At 38.6% G+C, this 25,309-nt stretch overlaps 1 protein-coding gene across 2 annotated transcripts in view; it reads left to right on the forward strand.

Moving 5' to 3' along the window:
• eipr1 (EARP complex and GARP complex interacting protein 1) overlaps positions 1-25,309 on the forward strand; it is a 103,989-nt gene that overhangs the window by 73,642 nt on the left and 5,038 nt on the right. Inside the window, exons 7-8 of one of the 2 annotated variants that reach the window (XM_073467318.1) lie at positions 12,260-12,427; positions 16,021-16,188. In XM_073467318.1, coding sequence (XP_073323419.1) covers positions 12,260-12,427; positions 16,021-16,188 — 336 coding nt within the window. The remainder of the gene's footprint in view (positions 1-12,259; positions 12,428-16,020; positions 16,189-25,309) is intronic. The other variant, XM_073467319.1, reaches the window with a different exon arrangement.

The raw sequence follows: 25,309 nt of genomic DNA on the forward strand, positions 1-25,309 counted from the left end.
CAGCATTCAATAGAGCCGTGTAATAAGTAAGTTTTAAGGTAATTATTTATTTAAGTTGCTGTTGCACTACTGTTTTAAACGGTTCTATTTAAAAAAATGGCTGCACTTTGACAGTTTTTAAAGGAATTGTTATTTATTTCTAGATTTCTTTATTTGTTCTTTTTCAGTTATGACTGACTGTCAAAATAGATTAGGGCTTGTACGTCGATTTACGTAACGTGCGTCGACGCAGAGCATGTAAGCAGTACTACCACCATGCTCAAGCACTTCAAGCGGAAGCATCCCAGGGCGGCTGGATTTACATTGGATCCTGTGGTGCGGCGAAGAGCCGCATGTTGGTGCGGCAGTGTGGGAGTGTCACTCGTTGGTCTGTGTGTGTAATGTGTTGGGAAGCCCCGCTGATCAGTTTACCGAAAGACGAAGCTGCTACGTTGTTATGCTACTGGCATGCTGGTCCTACTCGTGGATGTTTGTCCTCATCGACGGATTAAAAATAACAGGAAACAACCAGGATGAGGTAGATCATTGCTGTGTCGAACTGAAGTGTAAGTGAAACTTCCTTTCTTATCCATGCTAAATAATAAGGGTGTCACGATCACGATTGTGAGTCGGATATCAATTGTAATGACATCACGATTGCGACCTTCGAAATCAAAAGTGGAATCGAGGATTTAGCCATGCCACCAGTATCAGGTCCAGCAAGTGTGCCAAGACACACACAGCATGTTGTAGCGCAGCAAGTTAACTTTACCTCCTCTGACCTGAAGCTGCAGCCAATGAAAAGACACCATGGCAACTGCTGATACAGGAGACACTCAAACACCCTCCTGCTTCTCTGAAATCACTGAAATATTTTGAGTTCCCAATGAGTTATGTCAACAATGCTCGCGTTGTCAACAAGAAAACCACAGTTTGTAAGTTATGCTATGCGTGCGTAGCATACGCATTTGTTGTATATTCATCGAGTAATAAAAAAAATAATAGTTAGATTAACCCATTTCTTTTTTTTTGAAACACGCACTGGTATCGGATCAGTACTCGGTATCAGCCAACAGTTGTGTGAAATTGCATTAGATTGTACAGGTGTGCCTTATAAAGTGTATGTTTTTATAAATACAGTAGGTATTTCAAGTTCAAGATCCATTAAGGTGCATAGGTGCTGGACAGGTGCTTATGTTCGCATATAGGCAGTAAGTAGTATTAGTAATAAGGTAAGTAGTTTCACTCAGAATACACAAAGATGTCACCTGCTACAGCTGTGGTCTCCGTGAGTCTTCCCTATGTCCAATGGCACAAGTAGATTTTCTAGCCATAATTGATACCGCTGGTATCGAAATGGCTCTTTCCAAAGTAAAGGGCTTTCACTTTCAGATCTGATCCTATTGTTGTGAAAAACTTTATTGAGATGACCAGGGAAATTGTCTTAAAGTCACATCGCATTTTTGCTGCAACAATTTCTGGAGAAAATAGCCTTTTCTACCTACAGTCATATTTGTGTCCATTGTTTGCATACAAAACCTTTCAGCCCTCAAAAAATGAATTGCTGGAAAAAGTTTGAATCAGGAAATTACTTAGGAACTATGCAGGCCAAACACAATGATCAAACTGGAGATGTTCTTACACTGACCCACAGTCCCCAGTGAGAGGCAACACACACACTGAGCTGTGTAATAGCTGTCAGGCCTGCAGCCATACCATGCACAACAGGATGCATACTGAAAAGCAGTGCAGTGCTGCAATGAAGCATGGACTCTACACCTGCCCTGTGGTGTGTATTTGTGCATGTGAGTGTGAGTGAGAGGGGGGACTGACAGAGAGCAAGCATAGAAGGAGAGAGGGAACACAACGAGCACATATGGAAAGAGAGATGGCATAAAAGAAGATGAAATGATTGATAGTGATGCTATTTGCTCCTTCATAGTCCAGGTTAAAAGCCAGCTATCTGTTAGTACAAAATACTAGACACCGTCAGAACTCCTCATCCAGACAGACAATGCAGGCTCCTGTTCACACTGCATGCCTCCTGACCAAAAACAGCTTTTTCATGACACATATTCAACAGATCTGGCAGTGCTTTGCAAATGCCATAATGATAGGGTACCCAGGTAAACCATTATTCAAAAGCCTTTTCCATCATATTCTATTCTCATATTGAAATATAGCACCATTATGCAAAAAGTGTTGCCTATTAGCAGTATCATATTTCACATTCTAATACAAGCCATTATGCAGAAGATGTCAGGTGTTTTTGAAGTAGTGATATTCCATATGCCGCTGTTGATATGAGGGTGACCTTTTGAACCCTGCTACTGTGAAATTGATCATCTGTAACCTTTTCATATGCTCCAAGTCACTCTCCCCAGTAGACATGAACCAGAAATCATACTGTGTCTCTCATAATGGTGTATTCATGACCTTATGCAAAAAATAAAAATGAACCAGGATACCTCTTAGATTTCTCACACCAGCCCACCACCCCTTTCCGTTTTCGCACAGCTCATATGCAGTTTACAGTGATAATGATGGCAGATTTATCACTCCACATTTGTAGTGATTATTGAAAAAGTGGGTCCTCTTGACAGAGGTAGACAAAAGCAGGATTCTCATTTCATCAGGTTCTTTTGCAGGCTTAAATGAGATCTGTGGCTAGCTTTGGCTATTAGCTTATTAAGCTAATATTAGCTCCGTAAATTGGCCCTAATGTTACGGTTATGATGCGGTTTTAAATGCTATTTCTAACTAGGGGAATTGATATGTTTCCAGCTGACTCTAAAATAAGAACCCTATAAAATGGGTCTTTTTCACTGCACTTGGTGGCTACATACACAATATTGTGCTAAAACATTGAGGCTAAAACAAATAACTCAACAGTTCTTGATCAAGTAAAGACCAGTGACCAGCGTATAAATTAGTGGACAGAGCCACCATGACATCATCCAAAGCTTTCTGAGGAGCCATAATAGAGCCCAAAGTGGGTGGTACCAGCCCTCACCATCTTGTCAGTGCCTGACTCCACCTAACTCCCGGCTAATCAAAAATCGGCAAAGAGGTGGAGCACCGGTGGAGCTTTAGCCAACCTAGTTAGTTGAGTGGGGTTTATTTGCCCCAAACAGCCAGGATACTTCGGACCAAGCAACAACTGGCACCGAGGGTATGTGTTTATGTTTGATCTGAGCAAAGTTAACACTCACCAGATACTCTTTTCTATCTGTTATCCTGCAGTTCTTTTTCAATCTCCTGTCTGTACATTCATGAAGTAAAGTAACTTTATGTTTCTCTTCCATTCAGCAGTCAAATAAGAGAGATACAGTATATTACAGTGGACTTGCATGGCTCACTAAGGCGATCAATCCAGTTGTTAATCCCAAAAGTTTAAAAAACAAACTGTGCTCTCCTCAACTCCCGGTGTTTTCCTGCAGAAGCTCCAGGCTCTGGCTATCTCCTGCAGAGCTCGCTGGCTCAAGCAGCTATCTGCCAGTAAACGCTAAGAGAGTCGCTTGTTAATCCAAAACACTGGCCTCTGTCCCTCCACACCGGTCTTTTAGTCCAGAAAGACACACTATGTGTCTGATATCTTAATTAAAATTCTGCAAAAGACATCAGCACCACAAATACGTTCGAGAGATCAGGTTCGGTGATTGCAATTAGCTAAGGTGAAGCCAAGCAGACAGCTAGGGACTACCTGTCACTCAAAAAAGCCATGCTCCTAACTATGCATAACTTTAAGCCTTAAAATAATTTAAATGAGTGACTTATATAAAAATTCACTCCCCATACAGTTGTCATGAAGGGATAAATTAGGTATAGGCACCAAAATTTTTTTTTGTACCAGGTGGTAAACATGTTTTCCATTTCTGCTGCAAAGTTGGTCATTTTAACATGGGCTCTCAAAGGGATTGCCTCGTTTTTGGAGCGAGCCTCAAGTGGTCATTTGAGGATCTACAGTTTTTGGTACTTCCTTATTGGCTTCAATTAGAAGAACTGGAGTTTGGCACTTCTTGAAAACTTAAAAGCAGCACTGTTCTTAAATTTCTGTGTTGAGCTCATAAGTCCTAGCATTTCAAGTATGATACATGAAATTGTAAGATCAGACTGTTATTTCCTTGTAACATAATGCTGTTTGGCTGCATAGCTTACAGTTGTCCATATTTTCAGAAAGTATATTTTCACCTTCTTACCTTACAATTAAAATGACTTTTAGGATGAGGACTAATAGACATGTGTGACAAATTTAACACTATCTTTCTTAAAGCAAAACGATGCCATATCAACTGCCTTTCACTTAAAGAACAGCTACATCAGATTGCTGTTTGTTGACTTCAGCTCAGCACTCAACGCAATCTTACCCATGAAGCTGATTGGAAAACACACAAATCACAAACGTGATAAAAGTAAATTTACAAACAATATGTTTTAATTCACTTACTTAACATAAAATGGCACGTGCTCATATTTGCAGCGATATACAGTATTCAGTATGCTGTGTAAAAGAACTTATAACTGCAGACTTCACATTATTAACTTAATTTGCTACTATTTAGCTTCAACAATGACCAGCTACAGCAAGCTCAGAGGGTCAAATTTAAAACTCAAAATTCCCAATCGGTTTAAAAATACAGCCACCACTAATGGAGACATTGCGTGCTTGGAGAGGGTAGCGCACAAACAGTATATATCTTGATGTTTTCTATTATTTTTATTCTTGGAGCACTAGCTTGATGAGCCAGAACAGCTAAATGTTAGCAGTTTACTTCATAAAGTATACATTTTATTCAGTCTAGTTTACATTTTATTTTCCATTTTTATGAGGTCAGGTCAAGGGGATTAAAAGGACAGTTTTCAAGTTCAGTTATTTATGTAAAGGATGTTAATTTAAAGGCTAAGATTTGTTCTGTGTGCAGTTTTCAGGGGCTCTATTTATTTAGGCTTTATATCTTATTTTATTTGTTTTTTATCAAAGCAGCTTTTTGTTACAGTTTTGTCAAGTACTGAATCCAGACATCTGAGATGAAGTAAAATGAAGTGTAGGGGATGAAACATTTTTGAGAGGTTTACACTTTTAGTTTTTCTCTTAACGACTTTTGTGAGCACTTCATGCTAACCATCAAGATCTCCTCAATCATTTCCGCTGCTTGATGTAATGATCCCGTACTTTTATGCATAGGCAGACTCTCCCCCTCTCCTCATCCCTCCCTCCATCTACCCGACTGCCTCTCTTTCTCCCATCTTTCTGTCTCTGCCAGCTCCATCTCAAAGCCAGGCTTTAATTTTGATCAGCGATGAAATGATTGCTCTCCTCTCTCGATTTTTCTTTTCTCCCCCTCCCTCCCCACAGCAGTTGTCATAGAAACAGAGACTTGTATGTGTATGTGTTTATGTGCATGTGAGTTTGTGTGTGACTGTGAGCGTCTGTGTTCCAGTTGATCCCCTCAGCAGAGCGATTTATCACCCAAACTAAGCCAGGAGGGTGTGTGTGGATGATTCTGTGTGAGTGTGTGTAATGGCCAAATGTGTGCTTGTCTGTCTACCCTTGTAGCTTCCCTCTTATACACCTATATTTCTTCTGTATTTACACACATAACAGTATTTGGGGGAATGTGTTTTCCCAGTTTTATGTTTTTATCTGTAAGCGCTTAACAGTGTGTGTAATAGGTCCCCTGTCCCCTCATCAACCCCCATCACACACTCACACCCTCTCAGCCTAGCTGGCTGGATGACTTGAGATTGAGTTTGTTTGGTGGCTTAGACTGGCCCCAACTCTAATCCTCTGCTCTCATACAAACACAAACACACATACTAAAAGTCCCAGGTCTCTCCACTATCAGCCTGGGCTGAGGGAGTGTATGCATGAGTGTGTGTGTCTGTGTGTGTGTCTGTCTGCACAGAGGGGATTGCTCAGAGACACGAGAGAGGGAAAGAGTGAAACTAACCCAATTTCTTGCTCCATTTCCTTTTCACGCGGCGGGTGCATCCCATTCCACAGCAGGTCGGGTTGAACACCAGCCACCCTACAGCCCAGGGTCACGTCTTTTACCTCAGAGTCTCACATATAAGATGGAGGGAGCACTGTAAATAAATCATGCTCCAGCTCAAAATTACACATGAAATTGCTATTTTGAGTGAAATTGAAGTTCAACTGAAGTTCCAAGTCGACTCAGATTAGAACTGATGGTTGATAGTCGATGCATGTTTAAATTTGTAGATGTACTATATGTATTCATTCTTATAGGATACCTGTCTTTAAAATGATGTTTCATACATGCAATTAATAATAAATAAACCCATAAAGCATGTTTTAATGCACAGGAAGATGCAACTTAATATATATATATGTATATATGTATGTGTGTATGTGTGTGTGTGTCTATATATATATGTATATATATATATATATATACACATATATACATATATATATATATATGCTGTCTATATGATTTTTACCTGAATATAAGTAGGGAAATATAGATAAAATCCTTTATCAAAGTTTATGTGTTGCAATCAGAGCCCAACTCATACAAAGATATGTAATGGAGGCAGGATATTTTTTAGTTTTAAAACAATTCTTAAAAGAATTTGATGGGTGCATATTAGAAAACATATACACACCGACATATCTGTGATATCGGCCAATATTGACCATTTTCGGGCTATATTTTGAATTTAACCTCACAATGATGTAAAAATCCTGTTAATCCACATTTGCTATCAATCATTCCTACTCATCAATTTGCACCCAAAATGGCCTATTACAACCATAAATATTAATGTTATTGTACTAGGGTTGGGGTATGATCAAATTTTAATTGAATCTGAATCCAGTATGAAATCCGTTTATGACATTGGAAATCCTTTTGAATCCTGTATCTAATCCATTTGAGTTCAACTTTCATCATTTGTTACTAAAGTTAAAGATACTAAATAAATTAAATAATAAATAAATTGATATGATATGGATGAGTGTTTAAGTGAGAGATTCTGACTCCTTGAGCTAAAGTGATGCAGCAAGTGTTTCAGTTGAGACAAATTATGACTATGTTGGTCTTGTTGAACTGCAAAAGCAAACAGGTTTAAGAGTGGTCCTGATAAATGACACAACGCATAAATGATCCTTGACTAAACAAAGACGATCACTTGAAATAATGAAGACATTAACATTAATTATCTACAGCTGATGTGATAGGCCCAGGGTTCAAGGCTAACTTTACACTGGTTGTGCTCGTGCCGCTAACTTTTCATTTATGTGCACCCAATAAAACGTTTGAATTTATTCCTATTCATTAATTCTTAACACATTACGTAAATTATTTTAAAAAGCAATATTGGCGCAAATATATGTTTTTCTTCATTTAAATCGCAGCACAGGCAAAAATGAAATGACGATAACCTCAACTTTTTAAAAATTAAGTGCTAAATTTCACCCACACTGCAAAGGTCTTTGGGTCCATGTGCGACCAAAATAGTCCCACCCTGAGCCCTGGATACCACTCAGCGACATTTTGTCTGGCAAAAGTGATGATCAGTGCCATCTAAAAATGAGAAAAAAAGGAACAACATATTATCAGCCAACATGTTAACTGAACTCTAATTGCTAGCGTGGTATAATCAGTAAATATCTGACGGTAGCCAAATTGAGAGTCAGAATCAACTTTATTGGTCAAGTATGTATATACATACAAGGAATTTAACTCTTGCTTTCCTTTGCTCTCAATGTATTTACACAGAAATAACCACACAGCCAGAAACAAGAATGACATTTGCAAACATTTAAACAACGGTGCAGCGGTGCAGAGTGCAATTGATCCTTGAATAAATATAGAATGATTAATGTGTCAGGTTCCTTTATAGACTGCCTGGCCAAAAAACAGTCACCACCTGGATTTAATAAGCAAATAGGTAAGAACCTTCCATTGGATAATTACTGCAGTGATTAATATGTTTCAGCTGGCAACAAGTTATTAAACCCTAACTGATTCAGTGAGTAGCTTCTCATTTCTTAAATAACCATGTCAAAAGAGATATCCTGTGGTCGTGGAAAAGATGTTACTCTGTTTCAAAAAGGTCAAATTATTGGTCTTCATCAAGCAAGGAAAACAACAAAGGAGACTGCTGAAACTACTAATATTGGATTAAGAACTGTCCCACGCATTATTAAAACCTGAAAGGATGGTGAACAATCATCTTCGAGGAAGAAATGTAGTCGGAAAAAATCTTGAATGAACGTTTGGTGCAATCAAATCGTAAAAAATCAAAACTTGCAGCTATATTTAATAGTGAAAGTAAGAGTATTTCCACACACACAATGCAAAGATAACTCGAGGGATTGGGACTAAACAGCTGTGTAGCTTAAGAAAACCACTTATCGGTGAGGCTAAGTGGAAAAATTGCTAAGGAGCATAAAGATTGGGCTCTGGAGCAATAGAAAAAGGAAATGTGGTCTAATGAGTCCAGATTTACCTTGTTCCAGAGTGATGGGCACATCAGGGTAAGAAGAGAGGCTGATGAAGTGATGCACCCATCATGCCTAGTGCCCACCACACAAATACTGAATGACCAGGTTTTTGCATCAATGTTTTTTTTTTCTTCCCTGATGGCACAGGCATATACCAAGATGACAAAGCCACAATTCATCGGGCTCAAATTGTGAAAGAGTGGTTCAGGGAGCATGAGACATCATTTTCCCACATGGATTGGCCACCAGAGTCCAGACCTTAACCCCATTAGGAATCTTTGGGATGTGCTGGAGAAGACTTTACGCAGTGGCCCGTTGCTCCCATCATCAATAGGAGATCTTGGCAAGAAATTTATGCAACTCTGGATGGAAATAAATGTTGTGACATTGCATGAGCTTATCAAATTTCAATTGTAGGTACAGTGAATGCTTAGTGTTACAGAATTATTGCACAGCGATTGTTTCTGACACTACATGACTGATGTCAACTGTTCATCTTAATGATGGCCTGTGGGTAGAAATTATTCTTTTGTCTGGTTGTTTTGGTGTTAAGTGCTCTGTAGCGCCTACGAGAGGGGACAGGTTGGAACAGGTTTTGTCTAGGGTGTGATGGATCTGCAGTGATGTTTTAGCCACGTTTCCTTACTCCAGACTTGTATAAGTCCTGAATGGAGGTTGGGTTGGCAGCAGTGACTTTACAGTCAGTGAAAATCAATGAAAACACTGCAATCTGTACAGCAACCTTGGAGGCAGATTCCGACTCCCCTCATGTTCCCCAATAGCTCTTGTATGCAGGCAACTCCCGGTAGATGTAGTGTAGTATCTGGTTAGGCAAAGGGCATGAGATCTGGAAAAGTCTGTGTTTGCGCTGTTGAGCAGCAGCAGTTCATCCATCTTGTAGGAGCGCAGTTCAAAATCTCCGCTATTGCAATTTAACATGCACTTCATCTAATTGTCCCCATCGGTGTCTCTTGCATATCCCGCAGAAAGCTGCTGCTCCTACATCTAAAAGCTCTTCAGAAGCTCTTCACTATTGCCATATTTAAATCTTGGCAATGGTACATTGTATATGATATGCAAATAGGACATAGCTGATGCTTGGAAATATCTAGCTAACATCGTGAACAAAAGCCTCATAACCAGGGTGGGAGAGATTTTTGAGTGGGCTCCAGGATTGTGCATACTGTATGCTAATCTGCATACAATCTGCCAAGCAGATATCAATTTATGTACTCTCATTTATACAGAATATGAATAAATACAAATATACTTATAAGAATATGTCACATAGAACATGAATGTATGCTCAATCTCAATGCTCCATTAAAAATGTGTGTTTTCAGTGGAAGCTCAACTTGTTGTTAGACATTTTCTGTCAAGCTCCATATTCTGACACCAACACCATGGCACACTGGCAGTGACAGCAAGTACAAGTATACACAGACACACACAGTCCTTGGGTTGTCTTGACCTAATTGAAGCCCAGCGGTCTGCCCCAGGTCATTCTCTTATACCTCCCTTATTTTAATGAGATTTTTAATTAGCATGTTAATTGCCTAACGTGATCAGCAGGGTGACTAGCTAGCTGGCTAGCTGTGGTTGGTACCCAGCTGGGCCATAACACTGAGGCTTTTCACTCTGCTGAACAAAACTGTGCCAAGCTGAGCTTTGCTGGGCTAGCCTGGAGAGAAAATGGTGTTGCAGAAAACAAGAAGTGATTGTGAGGCAGAGCTCTAGATCTAATTAATTACTATTTTATTTAAATGTCTTGCTGCTTTCTTCTTTTATATAGCAAACGGTATCAGGAGGCTTCAAAGACAGCTTGCTAAAATCAGCAACAGATCCATTAATATATCCCTGTACAAGTAGTAATGTTATAAGACATAAACAAACATACATAGACAGCTCCAACAAAAATTGAGATAGAAGTAATATATACAGTTGTGGTCAAAAGTTGATATACACCGGTATAGAACATGTACAGTATTACAGTATATACAGTTAACTGCAATCTGACTGGTTGTCGGAGCCCTAAAACCATGAGCCAGTTCTAGTTTTCTAAAAGCCTGTCATAACCATTTGCACAAATGTTTTGAGAATAAATAACAAAGAGGGTGATATTTGACTGTGATCAACTCAAGTATCTGTATTTCCACTTTCGGTAAAAATGTGTCTACCACAATAATGGAAGCAGTGCTAGAGCACACAGCTGTAATATTGGTGTATACAGACATTTGAAAAAATTGCTCAATTATTCATCCAGTATTGGATTCACTCTGGTTGTAGCTCTGTTGTGGACTCATAATTTAATTTATAACTATTACTTTAACTACTTTTGCTTTTTTCATGTTGAATACAAAAATATTTATCTAACTTGCTAGATGTTCAACGGTACCAATTAGTCATTTTGTCTTTTATTTGGTGCTGTAGTGTACTGTGGGTTTATCTGAGCCTTTTTGCTGTGACAGCTGCCTGCTGTGTCTGGAAGCAAGTTTGTGGACCAAACTTGCTTCAGTCCAGTTTGTGGACCATGAACAAAACAAAGAGCTAAAAGGGGTTAAAATGCTCCATAGAGCTGAGGGAAGTTGGATGATAATTCTCTTTGTTCACATTACACATAGTCATTCAATCCATTGTCAGGGTAAAAAATATTATGCTAAGCTAAAAGACAAAGAAACTTTGTTTCTTAAGATAAAGTTCCCAGCAAGAGTGAATTTAATTTGTTGAAAGTGACTATTACCTAGGGCCCAGTATCACTGAAAAGATTTGACCTTGACTTAGGGACACACGATATCTATTTAGGAAAATATACATCATCGGTTATCGGCAGATAATGAAATTTTAGCCGATAAATAGAACTGACACTACAAAGCCAAATTGCTTTAGTTGACTTAACAAGTGCAGCATTCACAAACAGTATGTGGTGGTATGCACCTTTTAAAGTTGGTTTGCCAGCTGCCAATAAACACAGAGAAGAAGAACAACAACAACAATGCTGTTGTCACATTCATGGCGTAGAGCTGCTGCACCTGTGTAGAGCCATGCAATGTAGACAAGAGCCATATATGTCACCGCTGGAGTGGGCATTGTTTGTCGAGTTCAGAAGAAGACAACACAATTGTAACTTGCAATATGTGTTCCTCAAGGCAATTCGGTTGGTGCCCTTACCATAGCTGAACTTGACTCTTGAAATCATTGCAATACATAAAGGAAAGCCATGCTTGGAAGGTCAAAGGAGGAAACAAATAAAAAAGGAAGCAATAGTTTTTCTAAAAGTATATATTTAAGGAGAGAAGATAAGCTGGGCAAATGAAAAAATGTATAGGGGATGAAAGGAGTTGGAGGTGGCCGGAAAGATGGAAAGAGACACAGTGCAAAGGGTGTCTCCCTTCCTCTGTCATGCCATTCTGTTAACTACACTCTAGCAGGAACTGAAGGCTGTGTGGTTATGAGGCTTGCCTTCATAATTTATCGCCACTGCTGTCGGCCTCTTTATTGAGCCTGGCCTTCGCTGACAGCCACAGAAGAGGCTTTGATTTACCCTGGGAATGTTCTAGCTTGTGTGGACCCTGTGAATCAGTCTCTCTCTCATATCTCCTTTTGTTGTTCTGTCACACACACACACACACGCACACACACACACCCCCCATACCTGTCTCTTATCATTTCTCTCCCTTTCATTCTGATCCCTCCATCCTTATTCTTCCCTATCTGCTTCTCCTCTCATCTGCCTTCCACTCCATGCCTCTTATAACCTCCCCACTTTCTAATCACCTCTCGCTTCTCCTCACTCTTTCTCCTCTCCAGTCAGATCTACTGTATAGAAAACGCCCATGGACAGCTGGTACGTGACCTTGACTTAAACCCCAACCGCCAGTACTACCTGGCCAGCTGCGGAGATGACTGCAAGGTCAAGTTCTGGGATGTCCGCAACGTCCAGGAGCCTGTCAAGACCCTGGAGGACCACTCGCACTGGTGGGTGGATTGGTGTGGAAGTCCAAAGAGGTTTGGGGAAGGGTCGTTAGTGGAGTCGGTCCTTGAACGACAAGACCTGAGATAAAGTTCCCATGTTAGCAAATATCCCCTCTGCTATAATGTGCCACATTATATCAGAACCTGCTGTCATTCTCCCATGTTTGGTGGAAAAAAGACAAGTTTAGTACATAGATAAGTTAAGTATGACATTGTTAAACTTTTTTAAGGTCAATGTTAGTGAGCACATTTAATAGGTGAAATTATGTGCCATACTTCAGAAATGATTTAAAAGTTTAAAGGTCCCATCAAATGGTATCTTTACTTTTTTAATGTGATGTAGTAGGACTGGGCAACATATAGATATTATATCATTTTTGTAATATGAGACTGTATCATCTTAGATTTTGGATAACTTATTTTTCTAATACTCGCTATAACCCACATAGCAATTATATCCACATTACTGATAATTATATACCGTAAAGGTATTTGGTCAAAAATATTGTGATATATGAATTTGTCGCCCAGTCCTAGCATTTATGAAGTGCTTTGAAATTTGAGATTTCAAAATGTAGAGATATATATTGTGTTTATCGTGATACAGCCTAAAAATATGGCTTTATATTATTTTAAGGCCATATCTCCAAGCCCTATGATGTATTTAATGCTTAAATACAATGTCAGTACAGAATGTAGCAGACCTGCCAACACTACTATTTTTCCTGTCTTTCTTCGGTATTTCAAGGCCATCGTCTAGCACCCTTTCATTTGGTCCTGGGAGTCTCCCTTACATGTAATTTGCATGGCTCTCAAACTTTTTCATAAATCATCATCATACATGATTTGTTAGACATCACCCAAGTTGCCAGATTGTCTATGAAACAAAGTCTTCACAGACAGTTGACACACTACATATAATTTCAACCTGTTTGTCACCGGAAATTGTCATCCCACAACCTGATATCTTTTTTTAAATGTACCCAAACATTTTCACAGCTATAACTTATATCTTACGTTGCCATTTGCAGAACATTTTGGTATTTGCTATGAAACATACCTTTAATAATTTTCCCTACGATGGAGTATGACTAAATTATATGCCAAAATTCTTGTAATCAGAGACAACTGGGAATTGATAATATTTTATTGATACTGACATAATCGATTTTGCTTATCGGTTGTATTCTTTATCAATTCCCTTATTGATTCCTGATCTGTTTTCTGTGTGGGGATAAAAGTTGAGCTGCCTGTAGCCTGACAGCTATAGTCAGTCAATCGTCATCTGACATGGATAAAATGAGAGAATATTTGTACATCATTTTTTTCCTTTTCAGTTGTCTTAGTCAATGGAAAATACTGCTAAGCCTACCTGTGTGGCGCTAATTTTATTATAACATAGGATATTTACCCTGAGAGCATGAGTTTTATGTCATTGTTTTTAAATGCGGGCCTATTGGAAAAAGCATTGTGGCTACATACCACGAGGGGTAAGGTATCAGATGTTTTTGTTAGATAGGTTTACAAAGTGGGACAGTGCTGGATTTGAGTTATTTTCATATAAATTTACCAGGATCAAATATTTAATTGTAAGAGACAGTCCCCTGTTTTATAGTGCCAAACATTGTTTTAAAATCCAATGTTTCTCCACAGCTTGCAGAACTTGTGTTAGGGGCATAACATCTTACCTTAATATAAATCTTATTACTTGATTGGAACTGACAAGAAATATCATCAGAATAGGTGAAAAGGTTATTTATCATTTCATTAAATTTTACAACTTGAGTGTAAATGTGAGCAAGTATTTTGTGTGTCTAATATAATTATACTGCATTTGCGTAATGGGAAAAAATATTTTACACAGCATTAGAGTGTAATTCAGGCACTTTCAGGAAAACTCGCTAACAATAATGATAAACATGATGATAACTCCTTTGCTGCACTGTTGATTGTTTTCTGGTTTTATTAATGGCTTTATCTCCTTACTAATGAAATGCCCTAACTACTGATGGTGCAATAAAAGGCAGTAATACACTAATTACTAATTAAATAGGCAGCTACTCGTTTTGTCATTCGGGATGAATCACTGCAGGTCCAACACAGGCCAGCCCTGCTCTAGGTTGTCTTCTGTGAAGCTTCAGGCAGCGCTAAGAGCTGAACATCGTGTACTGCAGGTGTACTGCAGGTGTGTGTGTGTGTGTGTGTGTGTGTGTGTGTGTGTGTGTGTGTGTGTGTGTGTGTGTGTGTGTGTGTGTGTGTGTTCATGGGAGACACTCTCTCCTGTGTGAGCTAAATAGATGATCAGTGTGTCTGCAAGCCAAACTGGGCTACTGCTACAGCACACCAATCCTCACCTGATAGGCAGACACACACACACACACACACACACACACACACACATAAGCACATACACAAGCACATGCACACGCGTATGCCTTTGTGCACGTGCACATAAACACTAAAACGACTGTTATCTCCAAAAGAAAGATAGAAACATATCCATAACTCTAGATAGCTGCAGATGGGATCTCTTCAGATATGAGATAAGTGTGCACATGTGTGCGCTAATCTGTGTTTTTGCAAGGGCTCTCTCTTTATCTCTATGTGTGGCTACAAAAATGTGTGTGCTCAAGCATTTCTATAATGCATATGTCTGTGTGTCACCTATCTTTAGTGTGATGCATATATGTGCAGGTGTTTCCCTAAGTGTTGTGTTGTGTTGTGTGTTTGTTGTGCACGCTCCTTTTTCACAGCACAGCCAGGATATGGCCTCGGGGCTGCTGGGGGTATTAGGGACTATTTTTTAGAAGGGAAGCGGATTAGGGGAGCGTGGGGAACAGCGTGGCCGAGGCTGATTTCCTGTCAACAGCCTCGGTTATCCCTCAATCCCTCCCTGGGAGGGAACTGGGACCGCACTCTGAGCTCACATAGAGAGAGAGAGGGAGAGAGAGAGAGAGAGGATGAAAAAGAGCAAGAGAAGGAAACAGTGTTGACAATCAGAGAAACTGAAAGAGAGGGAGAAAAATAGGGAGAGTAGGGAAGAAAAAATGGAGAATTGAATTGACAAAGAGGCAAAACTAAGTAGCAAATACTGTAAAACCAGGATCATGGAGCTTATGATAATGATCATCAACTTGTGAAGTAAGCCCAAATATAGACTGCAAGGCACCAAATTCCTTTTGTTGGCACCTGAATACACAACCAGATAGGAATATTTAGCTGTGAATCCCACTGTGAGAATACTGCATTTTCTGCATTATTTGTGTGAGCATGTGTGTGTGATAGAGAGATAGAGACAGACTGGTACCCTGCACAACTGTGTGTGTATGTGTGTCTGTACGTTTGTGTGTTTCAGTTTGTGTGGTCTGCCTATACAACATTTATGTATGACTGCTTTCACATACTATAGTAATATCACTGCATTCAGTGCTGGGTTACTGCTGGTTTGTTCACCCACGTGGAGCTTTGTTTGGAACAATGGAAGATACGGCCACGGACTGTTATATGCATCCATGCATCAGTGTAAATTATCCTGCACTTCCCCACATTGCTGCAATACTAAATGCTAAATTAATGTTTTTTTTTTTTTGTCCCAGGGTGTGGAGCGTCCGCTACAACCACAGCCATGACCAACTGGTGTTGACAGCTAGCAGTGACAGCCGCCTCATCCTCTCCAATATGGTGTCAATCTCCTCGGAGCCATTTGGACACTTGGTGGATGATGAGGAGCTCAGTGAGGGAGAAGACAACCACCAAGAGGACAAGTAAGAGCAACTCAGGCTAGTTAGAAAAGGAAGTGCTTCCAGTAATCTAAGTCAGTAGGAATTGCTGTTTTCAAGGATAGTCTGGCATAGAAAAGGCAGTGGCTTTTAACAAAAAATATGGTTTATTAGAGCTTGGATGCTATTTTTGCTACAAAAATGAAACCAGAATTTTTAATCAATCCAGCTTCAACCAGAAAACGCCTTTAACAACATCACGTGCATAACATTTCATGTCGTACTTTTCGTATCGATCATTGGCAATCAACTTATTCAGTCCTTGAGGTATGAGGATGTGTTAAATTAAACTTAGCTTTCCTTTAAGTAAAGTAAAGAACCTGTGAATTTATCCCATTAGAGGATTGTCATTGCATCATAGGTTCACTATTGTCACTTGAGAAATGTTGCCCACATTACAGTGTTAACAGTTAAAATATACGTTTTCGTGTAAATAAATCAAAATAGTACACAAGACAATTCTTCAAAAATTCAAATTTAGATTATTTAGATTAGATTAGGCCAAGTACCCTGTTCATCTATTCATTCCAAATAACTGAAAAGTAAGATAGCTCAGTTCTGATTCAAACAGATGGGTCTTACTTACTAGGGTGCGTGGCCTAGTCCAATCTAACCAATTAACTAATCTATTCATATAAGTGTATGAAATGTCCAAATATAGTGAACAATTCCCATGGTGATATCATCAAATTGCTTGTTTTGTTTTACAACCAAAAATACTTAATTAACAATTAAACTACAGAAACGTAGCAGATTTCGGATTTGAAAAGTTGAAACCAGAAAATGTCTGTGTGTGAAAATGTGAAGATTCTCATAGTCATCCAAGTCTCAGTATATCCAAAATTGCAAGCAAGTTCAAGTGCCCTTCACATCTAGAGGAATCAGTAGATGCTTGACATTTTGCTTGATATAGAGTTTAACTAAATCATTGATTATGAAAATTGATATTGTTGGATTTTGTTTACTTTCATCACAATTTATTCCTAAATTACTGAATAGTATAGTATTGTACAGAAATAGTGAGATAGTAAAAGTAACAATCATAATAACAGTTACACATTAAAAGGACCTATTTCTAATTTCCAGCCACCTTGTTCAAACGAATAGGGGGCAGTATTTCCCCCCTGCTCAATGTTTAGTTCAAACTCTTTTTGTTATTTATTTTATATATTTCATTTGTTTCTTTGCAAATACATTGTTGCAAGTTGTTAAAATTGTAAGAACCAAAAAAATTACTACTGTGGATTGTTTCATTGTTGTTTTGTTTTCTTACACAATAAGTTCTAAATAAAACTTTTGGAGGAATACATTGATAGTAAATTCTGAGAACAGCTCATTCTATTGTTTCTAACAAACGCAGTGCTGTGAAAGCGGGCATACTGAACAGCCATTGTAACCTACATTTGTGTAAAGCTGGTACAAAATCCTTTCCAGCAGGTTGAAATGTTTCATTTCAGTTATTGTCAACACAAAAGCCTTTCATGTTTTGCCATTTATACAAAGTTTACAAAATGTACAAAAATATCAGAACAATAGTGGACACTAAAATGCCACTCCTTTTTTAGAGGAAGGAATTTGCCTTGGTGTTTGGTGCATAAAAAATGAAGGCTAATTACTGCAACAGTCAAGACCATAAATATATAATACAAATATTACAATGAAAATATAAGGAAATACTAAAACAAATACTACAGTAAGTATGTACGTGTTTGGCTCACAAAGCTATACAGTTTTGTGCAAACCTCTTGATCATAGGGTGTCCAAAAGTTCACAGTGTAAAGAATATGTGTCATGGGATGATGGTCAAAGATGTCAGCTGTATGTAATGTAATGTGTTTTGAATACTTTCTATAAAGCCTTCTGTGCATGTAGGATATGATTAGTAAGATCTTTACTTTTAATACAACGGACAGGATTTATTATATTGTCACATAGCGGAAACATGGACTGCAGAGAAAAAACATGTTTATCAGACAGCCACATGGTTTTCACAGGGCACACGGTTTACAAAGTACAAACAAGTGAGATCTTCAGTCACTGGCTGACACTTTTTAACTTATTTGGCATGTGACGTGATAGGTCAACCGGATGAAGGTCCAGTAGCAACTAGCTGAAACGGTGCATATCACCACTTACCGTGGTGGAGTCGGACATACTTCCGTCAATAAATTGATTCTCCCCTGGTGCTTGTACTGTATACTGGGACAATGGCAGTAGTTCAGTTAAATGGCCTAATTGAGCTATGACCGTAGCTCGACTCAAGTGTGCATGGAAACGTACTGACTGTGACTCAGTCCAATGCCCGATACAGCAGGATCTTCCAGCACTGCAGGCCCTGGTTGTTTCTTCATGAGGGTTCTTCCTCCTTCTTCTTCTTTTTGTTCTTCCCTGGAGCAAGAATTCCATGATTTAAGAACTGTACATAATATCTAACAGTGTCATTGCTATAGTTAGACACGCATAATAAACCTTGTAATGTCCTCAAAAATGTATAGTGAAGTCTCATAACCATAATACCAAGTCGTTACAATATAATGACTTGAATGAAGATAGTCTGTCTACTAATGGGTCCATACAAACACAAATTACAATCATCTGTTATAAATAAAGGCAACTAATAAGTGACACAGCAGAGCAAGAATACAGCTGGTTAAAATAAGCTACCTTATGATCTTCACATGCATTTACATTATAGCTTACTTGGCTCAGCTTTAGCAATGCCGCAGTAACAAGAAAACAGTCACATCATGCTAACTGTTACAGTTTGTGTGTTCATTAGTTACACTAAAGATATGGTTTCGGTAAACGGTCAACATTAGATGTCACTTACCGGTCTAAAGAAACTTTGTGAGTTCAGCTCTTTACTCTCACAGCTGTCTCCGGCATTGAAAAGCTCCTGCAAAATGTACTCTTGTCTAGCTTCTTTTTATGTTGCTTTTTTTCTCTGCCGCAGACGTGGTGTCTTTTCAGGAGCTGTTGTTTAATTATTATATTAAGACGTTTAATTATATATGGACTAGGGCCAGACTGATCTGGATTTTTTGGGGCCAATCCCAATACCGATATTAGGGAGTAAAAAATTCCGATAACTGATATATTGGCCGGATACATTTTTACATTTTTCTAAAAAATATATAAAAACAGATAACTAGAAAATACAAGAAGAAAGTAATTCGAAACAGAGTGGTACGTATACGTTTCCAGTGCCAATTCTTGATTTTTATAAACCACCCTTCACTATGTCACCTGTTAAACATTAAGGGGAATGTGATTTAATTCTTCTGGATGCACAACTCGCACCCATTTTTAAGATGACTCTTTTTCTTGCTCAGAACATCACCTTTTATCATATTACCTATGAGTGACTTTAATTTTCTTAAAAATATTTGGACAGTGATACCCTTTCTTCAGTTTTGATTCTGTATTATAATGCAGATGTAGAATCATAGCTCTGTGTTAAGGCACAGACAATCTTTTTCCTCTTGTATGTTTCTGGACTTCTACAGGGAGCCTAATGAAACAAACTGAGACACAAAACATTAAAAATATGTTACTGTCAAAACACTTCAGCAGTTTTTCTCTACAGCATTTACACTCAATTTTAGAATTGCAGGGATATCCTCTGTAATGGTTAACATTCAGTGCTTTTTAAATCTGCCACTGTCCTCATCCATTATGGTCCCATTCCCCCTCTCATCCATAACTACCAGCTCTTAAACTCAAAGACTGACTCTTATGTACAATTATCAACTCTTCTTCCTAATCACTAGCACTCAGCTTTAGTTTTAACCCTTCCACTATACTTATTGACCCCACTTGTCCACAGTACCTGGACACTACCTACATAACTCTTCCAGTGTTTGGACTATTTTCTGACTTTATGTGGTGGTTTTAAAATTTAACAGTAAAAATGAATTTTGCAGATGATCGTTTTTGAGATTATCAGACAGTGGAGGCTTGGATTGATGTTCTTACAACAAGTATATATTTTTCAGTTTGGCTTGTTTTTCAATTTAACAATAGTAGTAATCAGCTTAAACAGCTTCAGTGAAATAGATTTTTCAGGGTTATGCGGAACTAGAAATATGAGCACCATCATCTCAAAAGAAAAAAATGAATAGAAAATGTCATTATTAATTATTACTGTCATTGTTACTTAATACTAAGGGTGCAACCAACAGATAACAAAACTCACAATCTAGATCATATCACTTTTGTGAGAAACAGGTTGGATAATCTTTTAGATCAAAACAAAAAGGATTATTGTTAAATTAATTATGAATACTCTATTTTGGCTCTTATCTCTATCTAGACACTTGTTATATTCACCATTTTAGATTATTCTTTATATATAGTCTATTCTACAAATAATCCACAAGTATTATATATTTCTGATATTACTTATATATATATTGGCTGTCTGTCTCTGTCTGCTTGCTCGTCTGTTGTCACTGGACTCGGTCAATCTGACTGGTCTAATGGCTGCTGAGCCACAGGTAGACGCTGGTCAGTTTGCATTCACTAACTCAGTCCACCCAGTACGTGTTTGTCTCAGATCCTCCTCACTGCAGCTCTGCATCAATATTTGGGGAATTATTAGGTCGACTTTAAAAAGTGAAATCTACAATTAATAAGCGGTTCAGATAACGTGCCAAATCACGGATCAACTTTGTTCAGTTATACCACTATCTGGTCAGTTTGCATTAGTGACAACAGCAAATTAGACAGAGAAAACTCGACATACACACATCATTCACCTGAGCTTAAGGTTAATTTACCTTGCATTCGCTTAACAGTTGAGGGTGATGGTCGCGCAAATGAGTAAGTAAATTGGATGTGTTGCCGCCCCTCGCAACAACTTTCTTCTTGCAGCTCCTGCAGATAGGGCTGCCATCCTCGACCAGCTGTCCCTGAGCATTCTCATAATAACCAAAATACACCCAGACTTCAGATTTGGTTCTCTTTGAAGGCGGCAAAAATGCCGCTACTATCACGTCCTCCCTCCGCCATGTCTTCTTCACTACATAACAAGCGCATGTTGCACGCTGCGCCTGCGTAGGGAGACTTGGATAAAGTATCTCGCGAGTTTTCCACACCGTGGTTATCGACCGCGGCGGTTACTATGGTAATTAAAACTTAAACGGTAACCTTCACCATCGGGAATTTTACCGTGGTTTACCGTGACACCGGTAACCGTTACATCCCTAGTTGCACCCTTAGTATTAAGTAACAATGACAGTAATAATTAATAATGACATTTTCTATTCATTTTTTTCACAGAGAGGGTCTGCTGGTCAATCGAGTGCTACTGCCAGTACATTTCATTCTACCTCTGTAACGCAGACATTACAGGACGCGTTTCAAAAACAGGCTGCTTATACCCTAAGCCTTTTAATATATAATAAATCTATTTAAATATTAATCTTGGTGAAATCATTTAAATTTATCAGTGTATCAGTGTTTTTTCAACATTTTGAAGACATTTTAAAAATACCGCGGTATACCGATAACCGTGATAATTTTGGTCACTATTACCGTGGTGTGAAATTTTCATACCGTTACATCCCTATTCAGCTCTCATAATATGTCTATTTATTCTACTCAGAAAATAAAAGCTAGCAAGCTAGGTTTACCTTTCTTCTACTTGGATAGCGTAAGTGTTCCTTACCCAAGTCAACTCCACTGTTTCCTCCGCTACAATGCCAAGAACAGCTACCGTCAGCCCGCTGATAGGACGCTACAGTGGCAATGCCATTCATCAGACAGACAGATTTGTGGACCACCAAGTCAAATTTGCTGCTGTTTTACACCAAAAAACATTTTGATTGCTGTTTGCCTTTGTGGTCATCACAAGTTGATTTAAGTTCTTCCACTTTGTAGATTTTAGTGTTAGCGAGTGCACAATAAGCTGCATTTCTCTCTGGAGCAAGGACCAGAGGAAGGTGATTGAGCCTGAGTTTGTTCACCGGCCGCTGAGTGATAGAAATTATTGAGATTATTGAGTCCCTCCATGGGATAATAATTGGCTGGACAAAATATCGATAATACCTTTCAGGATAATGCAGTACAACACTTTACCTTGCCCTTTAGAGTCTACTGAGGCAAAGTCCTATAGTCTTTCCCAATGAGTCTATATGACTAGAGCACTTGGAGTGTTTTAATTTCACGCTGCAGTCCAGAGGGAGCAACTACTGTCTCTGTGAAATGGTTAATGTTTAAAATAAATCCAAATATGTATGTCAGAACTATTTACAGCAGTGGATTTGGGAGAAATTTGGGATGGAAATAATGCTAATATTATTTATAGTCACATTGTTGTAGCACTGAAGATGCAGAGATACAGTGAATAAACAAAGTAAATATTCTCCCGTCATCAGCAGATACAGGTGTTTGTGAACTGTCCACAACATGGAGATAAACCAATACAAACAGAAGTTGTGTGTGTGTGTGTGTGTGTGTGTGTGAGTGAGAGAGAGAGAGAGAGAGAGAGAGAGAGAGAGAGAGAGAGAGAGAGAGAAAGGGAGAGACAGCGATGGATACCATGTTCTCAATAATGATCACTCACTCCACATATTTGTTGAGTTTGTGGTGCAACTTGGAATTTTATATTGTGGCTCCACTTCCGCATGTTCTTGCATATAACTTATACTTATTGTATTTGATGAATAGTAGGCAGTCAGATGATGTTATACATGTCTGTGCGCCTCCATTGCCTCACTTTTGTGACAAGCTAGCATTCTATCTTTTCTCTCTAGTTATCTTTGTCAGTTACATTCCCGTCTAGTAATACTTCCGCATTCTGCTTCTCAGATGCTTTGGTGTTGTGATTATCTGCTCAGGACAGCTTTGCTCACCAGTCTCCTTCATTTTTGCAGCAAAAAACAACATTATTAGCTATGTTTACTTATAGGTAAACAGCGCATGCAGTAGGGGAAGCTGATGAAGGCAGAAGTCATGAGAGATGGAAGAGGACCTTTTTCTCTACGTTTGACTCCAAGTTTGAACATACTTGTTCATACTTTGAATAAAAAGTGACTATCTTCAAACAAACTGTTAGAGGTACCATGTGGAGTTGTTGATCACTAATAGTGCTATGGAGCTTGTTTTACAGGAGGGTCCCTGTTTTGTTTGTAATGTGCATGCACATGAGGATGCACAAAGGAATGCAGCAATGCACCCTCAAAGGCAGTGAAGACTGCAAACTAGTAAACAAGCATGTAAACAATTATGTTTTCAAATTATTTAAAAAAACGTAAAATATGAGGTAAACCATATGCACAGTGAAAGTAAACATGTTCATTCACAAGAAAATTGTACAGGGTGTATAGGGTACCTTTAAGTATTGTAAGTATATTCATTTTATTAAAAAAAATCTAACGTAATTGGATAGAAAAATGTTTGCCCCAGTACAAATTTACCTCAAGAATTTTTGACACATTTTTCCATATTTTTTTAAATAAGAAAATGATGAACTCTTAACATGTCAGCATGCTTCAACCAAAGTGCTTTTCAGATGGTTAAACAGCATCTGAAACCCCACATGGTTCCAATAATTTAATTGAGGAGCCTGTGACCACCAGGATTTGTTCTTCTTTTAACTCCTGCCTTCAAAAGCATGCTCCAAAAACACCTGTTTGGCACATCCCACAGGTAAACAGGTTAATTGGTAACACGTGGTTGTGTCATGATTGGGTATGAAAGGGGCATCCTCTGAAGGCTCAGTCGTTCACAAGCAAAGATGGGAAAAGGTTCAACACTTTGTCAAACACATGATTGTATAAGTAAGGGATAATGTCTGACGAGATGTCCATTACAGATGTCTCTCCTTTAAGATGAGGCTATTACCGCAGCGTTAAAGGTGCGAGGCAGTAAAGGAGTAAATCAGCTTTTATCCAGCTGATTTTGCATTAGCTGCAATGCGCACCAACAACCACCAGGTGGCACATGTGAGCAGTCCAGACTACAGTGAACACATCAGGGCACTGAGTTTCTCTCTCCTCCCTCTCGAACCAGACACACTGTTTTATTTTTTTATTTCCTCATTGACTTAGTCCGTATCTACGGAGCCCCTCTAGGGTCACATGGTAGAAAAAAAACTGGATGTGGAGTGACAAATATTCCTGAAAACAACCAGAAATAGCCTCTGTTACATCAGAATTGTGCCATTTACAGTCATTTCATATTTACCAATTCTACTTTTTTTGGGGGGGGGGTTAGCAAAATGTCACTTTCAGAATAATTGACATAGTTTCACGTTCTCATTATTTTTACTATGCATTTTGACAGTAGTGTGTACAAGCTCTACTTGCTGGACTTTTTGTTGTAGTACCTGGCCTGGCCTAAGAGAAAGGAGTTCCATCACCTCTGCAAAAAATATAATAATTACAGAAAACTGGATAAGGATGGAGAACTAAATGTGTTTACTGGACATAAAGTTACATCTAAATGTGTTTATGGGGCATAAAAATGTTATTGATTCTGTCAAAGACAACACAGGACTGTTTCTATGTAAAATAAAAACAAGTAAAAATAGAAGTCTGGGGTTAGGTGGGTGATGGGAAGCTTATGTGATGGTGGCAAGCGATCTTTTATATGGATTATTAGGTGCATTCTGTGTTTCCTACATTCTACTGTGGTCAGCTGACAGTCAGATCATGAATTGAAATGCAAAGTCAATTTTAAATTTTTTTTAAAATGTCTTTCTAATATGCAATAGTCTCGAGCATTAGGCTAACATGTGACTGTTAGGACCAGTACTTGAAGCATTTTCCTGGTGGAGCTAATGAAATGATGCCATTCCATTTTGTATTGTATCCCTACTACGAAGCACATTCATGTACATAAAGCAAACCAACTTGAAATGTACAAATGTACACATACATGAAATGTATCCATCAAAGATACATCTTACATGAATAACAGTGGTCTGATCCATGTTGCTACCAGTATCAAGTTACACTCGCCTGTCAGAGAGAGACTCTACAAAATAGTGGAAACAGCAGGGCATGGTTCTGTCGTGAACTGAACTTTCCAAAGGCTGGAAGTTGATGCGTTCCTCTCATAACTTTATGACACATAAATAGGCAACATCAGCACATTTGTAAAA

The sequence above is a fragment of the Pagrus major genome, chromosome 5, assembly GCF_040436345.1.
Source record: "Pagrus major chromosome 5, Pma_NU_1.0".
Lineage (NCBI taxonomy): Eukaryota > Metazoa > Chordata > Actinopteri > Spariformes > Sparidae > Pagrus > Pagrus major.